This window comes from Nasonia vitripennis (assembly GCF_009193385.2).
Source record: "Nasonia vitripennis strain AsymCx chromosome 3 unlocalized genomic scaffold, Nvit_psr_1.1 chr3_random0004, whole genome shotgun sequence".
NCBI lineage: Eukaryota > Metazoa > Arthropoda > Insecta > Hymenoptera > Pteromalidae > Nasonia > Nasonia vitripennis.
In genome coordinates this window covers 1,800,500-1,807,414 of record NW_022279623.1, presented here as the reverse complement: position 1 = coordinate 1,807,414, position 6,915 = coordinate 1,800,500, and the positions used below count along the sequence as shown (strand labels likewise).

The following is a 6,915-nucleotide window of genomic DNA, read 5'->3' as shown; positions in this document are numbered from 1 at the left end:
AGAAGATAAAGATACTACTTTCTTTTGGTGCGTATGTTTGCTTAATCCCGCGTCGGCTTAATGCCTTTTGATGTCATTACATTTGATAATAAGGATAATCCAACAATCAGACTCATGCTAAAGACGTTGGCGCTGAGAAAGTCTCGCTTGCAGCCATCGGCTGAATTCAAGAACGAAATGATCATCGCGGAAAAGTATTTGAAGCTTTGGACTTATTATCAAGACTGCATCGTGGAGATTAACAAAACGAAATCCTCCAGATTCATAGAGACCTGCTCAGTTTTTGAACTCCTGACGAAGTGTTAGCGCGAGATAGCACCACTAATGCGGCACCGCGAATTCAAGAAAAAATTCAGACTGTTCGATCTCAGCATTTTTCCTATGTTCGGCGAAGACTTACATAAAGCTTTTGAGCTCGCGGAACGTTTCTACCAATTCACAATGGAGCAGGAGAACTTGATTGACGACGCTGTAGGTCATTTCCTCCCTTACATAATTGTGAAAAAAATCGCTCATTACACACTGAATTGCGAGATTTGTATAACGAAAAAGGTAGTACAATCGTCGAGGAGCTTATTAAGATAAGAACAGAGATATTTTGTTAATATACTCGTATAAATATTTATATTTATATTTAATAAAAATTGTATACAACATAAAAGAACCTGCTTATAAATAATTTTGTTTTATCTGTGTAAGTTTTACCATGCTGGGACTTTTTATTTCCATTATTGTTTTATAGCTATGCATATAAAATTTGACTGCGTGTGCAAACAATGAGCAAAAATTGCACGCAAAAACGAACAGCTTATCGGAGAATGAATAAAATGCTACCTCTTTTTTATTCGTATACCACTCTAATCTCAAAATCACAACTTCAATGTGAATTTTCAGCTCTCGTGGTATAAAATATCGTATGTGACGTGCGCATTAAGACTGCATTTTGAAAACTCGTTACAGCACACTTGCCTTCGGTTTGTTATGAAAATGCAGTCTTTCTGTACTCGTTGCATAATATACTAAAACGATACTCATTCCCTGGTAGAAACGGTATCCAAGTTATTTGGAAGTTCTGAGGTTGTCAATCTCAGAACTTGGTAGTTTTTTTTGTCAGTTTTTGTTACAAGATGTAACGCTTCTTATCTTAGTTCTTTGGCAGTTTTTAGATTGAGTATTCTTAACTATTATTTTCCGAAGATAGTTGGTGAAATAATACGACACAGGTGCACGTGGTTAATGGCGATTCGAGGTTAGAATTGGAAAATCATTACTAGCAGGCTTGTATACGAGTTTTTTTTTTAATGAAAGTATATAGAATAATGATTTGCATGCGAGAAATCATCCGAAAAATTTCGAGCGACCGGGGACTCGAACCCGTGCCCTGCACAAGGATAGCCGCGCGCCTAAGCCAACCGAGCCAAGTAAACGTTGTCATTTGACTAACTATCTTGAGCATTACTTTTCAAAAACAGCTCGATCTAAGAACTGCCAAAGAACTAGAATAAAAAGCGCTACATCTTGTAGCAAGAACTGACAAAGAAAACTACCAAGTTCTTAGCTCTTTCACCATTTTAAATCGGCCAATTCCTACCAGGGTTACGATACTCGACCTAAATAACACTTCTGCAGGGCGTAATTAACCTTACCGTGCAAGATAATGCTACTTATTAGCTGCTCAAGCAAACATTATTTTTACGACATTAATGGACAGTTAAGCACGAGATGTTCAATTCTTAAAAAAAATTTGTTGAAAAAAACCTTTGGTAGGGACGGTTATTTTCAACGATTTTTCCATGTGTAATATTTAACCTTACTACACTGAGAGACTTTCGGTGTAGCTGCTACTCCTCAAGTTCATGTGGTGCCCCGCATCGTGGTAGTAGGCGCTACTCTTGCAATTGGAGCAACCTGTAACAGCTACTTCGATTAGGCGTAGCTCACGCGCCGACGAGTGTAGCAGTGGCTCCATCTAGTCGCAGCCCTATTTAGCAGACAATATAATCTCAAAACGCTCTCATGAGCTATAAACCAATATTTCTTACGATAATCTCTTTTGTTTTGCTAGAAATGGTTAAAATGTTAATGCTTTAGCTTTTTGACGTTCTTTATGCAATAATTTCCAACAATTCTATCATCAATATATTCGATATACCCGTATTATGCTTTGTACTACATTTAGCTGTGCCGAGTTTTTTGCGCCGAATCGAGGTAGCCACTACTCCGATTTGCGGCGCTTCGGTTGCTCCTGTTATGGTATAGCCGCTTACGCCGAAAGTCTTTCAATGTAGATTTTGAACAGCGCTCGTTTCGCGCCCTAACCTCGAAAACGCTCAAACTTAAAAGATGAGCCAATCACATAACGTCTATTTTGGCTTCACAACATCTTGTCATGACATTTTTATATAGGGACGTGTAATAAATATACTTATCCCAACCGAAAGGGGCAGGTAAATTATAATGTTTAGCACTGCGTAGCATAAATCCATATTTTTACAACTACGATATCCAGGGAACATCGAATCCAATATTTTTCGATATATATATATTAATAAAAGCAATCCTTTATAGGGCATTCTAGGAGGACTGCGCAAATGGGAACCATGGACGAATAGCAATACTTATATTCCAAACGTATGTAGTTTGAAATAAACCGAAAATTACCAAAAGATAAACAATGCAAATGCCGCACGTATGCCGGCTTGGAGCGCAGGTGCGCGCAAAAAGAGCGTCGTCGGATCGCGCTTTCTTCGCGGCTCGCACGCGCGCGCAAGTCACAAGCCGCTGTCCCCTGCAAGCGCGGATCAGATGGAGTGTCGGCATTTCAAGAGCTGCTCTCGCGACTCCCGAACTGACGCAAATTGGATTGAGGGGGCCCGCGCGCGCGTTCGCAAGAATGCCCTACACATACATACACACATACGCGCGCGCGCGACCTGCGTACATACGTGTGTATATATGCGTGCGTTCTTTAGTATGCTCTAGAGGGGCGAAGCGACGACGAATCGACGTGTGATACCGTGATTTATTCGCACCCGCAGCCGCTCGAGTGTAAACGCGCGTCTCATCAGATTTGCATGGAAGAGAGGATGGCCTTGCCGTCGAGGTGCACACTTCGCACCTCTTCGTCTTTGGGGAGTGACTAACGCACTTTCATTCTCTTAAAAAAGGGATGACCGGATGTTTTGAAGCCGTCGATATAAAACGATTTGATTGGTTGAGAAATAAACATTTGCTTGTTTTCTCCTATATAGTATTATTTTTCATATATTATTTTCATGGGTATAATCATGCAGAAATTAATTTAATAACAAATCTCTTTCCCTCTTTTAAGTGTATTGCAACTCTCACTATCGTTCGGTAAACATATTTCGAACAAAATCAGTTTGAGTCGTAAAGAACCAAATTGACCTCCCTGATAAAAGCTCACGTGTATTCTCCTCGATTTAGACACAGCGTTAGACGCAGTGTTAAAAATTGTAATCACTACAGGGGTATACCCGAGAGTCGTGATCTGAAATCATTATACAAATAAATTACTCTCTCTTGGTTCTCGCAGAGCATCAGCGGATTATGCAATTTCGCTTTTCGAAAATAAAAGACCCATCGAGGAAAAGCCTTCGCATCGAGAGTACGTTCGGTCTTTAATTTCCCATTAGATTTTACGGCTACACACAATGTAGCCGCGCGTGCGATGAACGGGGAGACCGCTTCGACATTACACACCTCTCGTGCGAGCTGGGCACAGTATCGTAATAATACGCGCTGAGGCGCGCCGCCGCGTCGTAATAATAATCATCGTCATTTCCCTGACTATCGCATAGGCGTCGGGATTAATCCACGTAATATTAGAAGTGCCTATACATATATAGATGCGCGCGAGAGGGTGTTCGAGGAAACAATAAACCTCCCCGCGCCGTCGAATAAATTGCTCAATTCCCCCACTCCGCACGACGATATCTTCATTATCTAAGCGAGTAATGCGCGTACGCTTTGGCATCCGCGAGTGTATATATATATATACTTTGTCGGCGTGTGTATATATATATATACTTGAGCGCGCGCGGAAGCGATGCGCAAAGGTCAAGCGGACGGGGAATTCTGTCTTTCACCTGATGCGCGCACGCTATAGGGGTCGACCTCGATGATAGCGTTTCCTCGCTTATAAGCTTCGTCGATGCCGCCGCCGCGGCCTCGTGTCAGATGCATCTGTGCGCGATTTTGCTGCGCAAGAGAGGTAAAACGTCGAGGATCTTAACTCGACTGCTGCTGCTGCTGTTCTCTCGCGCAAAGAGCGAGAACTTATCGGATGCGCGGGGTGTACCTTGTCTGTTGCGTCTCGATGAAGCGCACCGTTAGCCCGACAGGTAGACGCACAAAAGTATTTAAATAATTTTCTTTGCGATACTGCTGCGCCGCGCGCTCGACTCTCAAAGACCCTCTGGAGATGTGCAAGCGCGGTTTGAAGGTATTCTTAGTGAGGTTGTTTGAAATATTTCCTCCGGTGAGGATAAATATTTATCATCGCGGACTGGTGATTGATCTTCGCTTCGAGTTAAAAGTATCTTACGTGACTTTAAGTGGACTGAAATGTATTTGTACTTACCTGCTTTACTGTTTTCCTTTGGCTCTTAAAAGTGAACCAAAAGTTATTGAGATAAAGAGCGTTGAGCATTGCAACGATTATTAAATTAAATAAGTTTTTTTGTATAAGTATTTTTAATAATATACTCATTAAATAGCAGAGTGTGAGTTTCTGCCATTATTCTAAAATCAATGGTACAATGATTTAATAAAAAGTTTTCCTTATAGATTGCCACAAATTGAAATCTTCAAGAGCACACGCGTAAGTGTAACCTTTCTCTACAATTGAAAAGGACGGATAAATATTATTATTATCGATTAACTTATTACAATAAACGTTTTTGTGCTGCGTAATGTTAACGTAAGGATCATTAACAGTGATGAATGCTACTCCTCGAACATTTTTTTGCATTACATGCATGTCTGAATGATGTTTTTCGATAACGCTCGGGTCGTGCGCAATCTTGTAAACAACTTTTGGAACCGGAACGATGGTATTATTTTTGTAATTGCCAAAGTAAATGAGGTTATCATTGATGTTTAATGTGTTGATGGAGCCAGCGAAAATATTGAAATCACTTTTTGTCTCTTCGGCTAATTTTCTAATGATTTCGTCGACCAATTTCCAATTTCCTTCGTTTATACTTTTCCACATCGGCACTGTGTTTTCATAAAAGAGCGTGCATCTCTGTTCAGAAACATAGAACAAATCTTCTTTTGATATCAATTGAGCTGGCACTAAATAATTTTCACCTGTAATTAATTTTATTCGTATATTCGGATTTTAAGACATAATAATGATAATTATTACGTAACTATTCCAGGTTATGCACTTTTTAAATGAAAAATGACGAACTATAAAATTAATTTAATCGTAATGTTAAAAAATATAATAGTAACAGACATAGTCGTGTTTAGTATCTTACCTGCCGTATACATATCAAGCAACGTATCATTTTTCAGAAGCTCTTTCAAAATGTTCAGTTGGTACTCTTTATTATAAATATCGGCGAACGTTATGTTATCGAATGTCAAACTGTTTACATACGTATTATTTTCTGTCACTTTTGGCTTGCCATTCACTATGTACTTAACTTTTGCATGTGCAGTTATTTCTTTTTTATCCTCATCATAGGATAAATAGATCGTCGGCAAAAAATCAAGAATATTTATTTGATATCCAATTGTATATGTGTTAGGTTTTATTGGCTTGATTGTTGGTTCATACACTCCTGAACACGTGATAGGATAATCACGCAGTTTATCAATATCAAAGTATGTAGAATACTCCGTTACTTTAAGAAACATTTTCATGTATAAGATCAAAGTGGCAGAACTTAGATTTAAACTATTTATTTTGGAAGCACTGCTTGGGAATACCAAAGTTTTTCCTGGACATGCTAATCTCATTATCATGGACGAACGTGAGGAATCACCATAAAAACACGTTACATCGTTTATTGGATATAAATAATTTAAAAGATGTTTACTGTATGAGAAACCTTCTATACCAAAGTTCATTACGTAGTTAGGGTAAAGAACAAGTGGTGATTTTGAAGAATCAAGGTCGATATAATCTTTTTTTATCAAACAGTTATTTTCAATATTTGCCGATAATATAAATTTTGAATGACCTAGAAAAAAATAGAATTTATAACATATACGATATTACAGTATACACATGCATGGATGGAGAAAATGTAGAGTAGAAAGACAAAATATACAAATTTTAATAACCAAGACAAAACATACAGGATTTATTTTTATGTTTTTATTTTTCAATAGAATTTTATTTATTAGTGTAGCAAAGAGGAATTTGAATTTGATTGAAGAAACTTAATAGAAAATTTGTTAATGAATAATTTTAATGTTTTCTACGCGTTGAAATTGCATTTTAAAATTCGCACTCACCATTTAGAATGAAAACGAAAAGAATCGTAGATAATAAAGTGCGCTTAGTAGTTGCCATGATGCTTACATAAACGTTCACGAGTAACTACGGCTGATTTGTTTATTCTTCTTTTATATATTCATGCTGTAGCTGATATTGATAAAAATGAGATAATAGATGACTGTATCTTTTTACAATTTTTTCCCGTTGTTTTTAATTATACCAGGCAACTGCAAAACTCATATTGCGTGTGCGCGTGCTATCACGTATTGCGTTAATAAAATTAATTTCTTTTAGTTTTTACTAAACTAATGGAAGAAGTTTATTATACTTTCTATCCGAAGATACACTTGATAGTTGAATTGATTTGGTAAGCTGAGAGACTTTTACAGAAAGTTGTTGCATAAATATACTACGGAAAATATTAAACTTTAGCCTAAATG

The 6,915-nt window shown here is 37.9% G+C and overlaps 1 protein-coding gene across 1 annotated transcript; it reads right to left on the bottom strand.

Annotated features, from left to right (window-relative positions):
• Positions 1–4,697: 4,697 nt before the first annotated feature.
• Positions 4,698–6,905, bottom strand: LOC100678590. Its single transcript, XM_003427659.4, has 3 exons — positions 6,493–6,905; positions 5,508–6,215; positions 4,698–5,334 (listed from the first exon to the last, which is right to left on the bottom strand). The coding sequence occupies exons 1-3, from the start codon at positions 6,548–6,550 to the stop codon at positions 4,787–4,789; spliced, it is 1,314 nt and encodes a 437-aa protein (XP_003427707.1). The 5' UTR covers positions 6,551–6,905; the 3' UTR covers positions 4,698–4,786.
• Between the last annotated feature and the right edge of the window lie 10 nt (positions 6,906–6,915).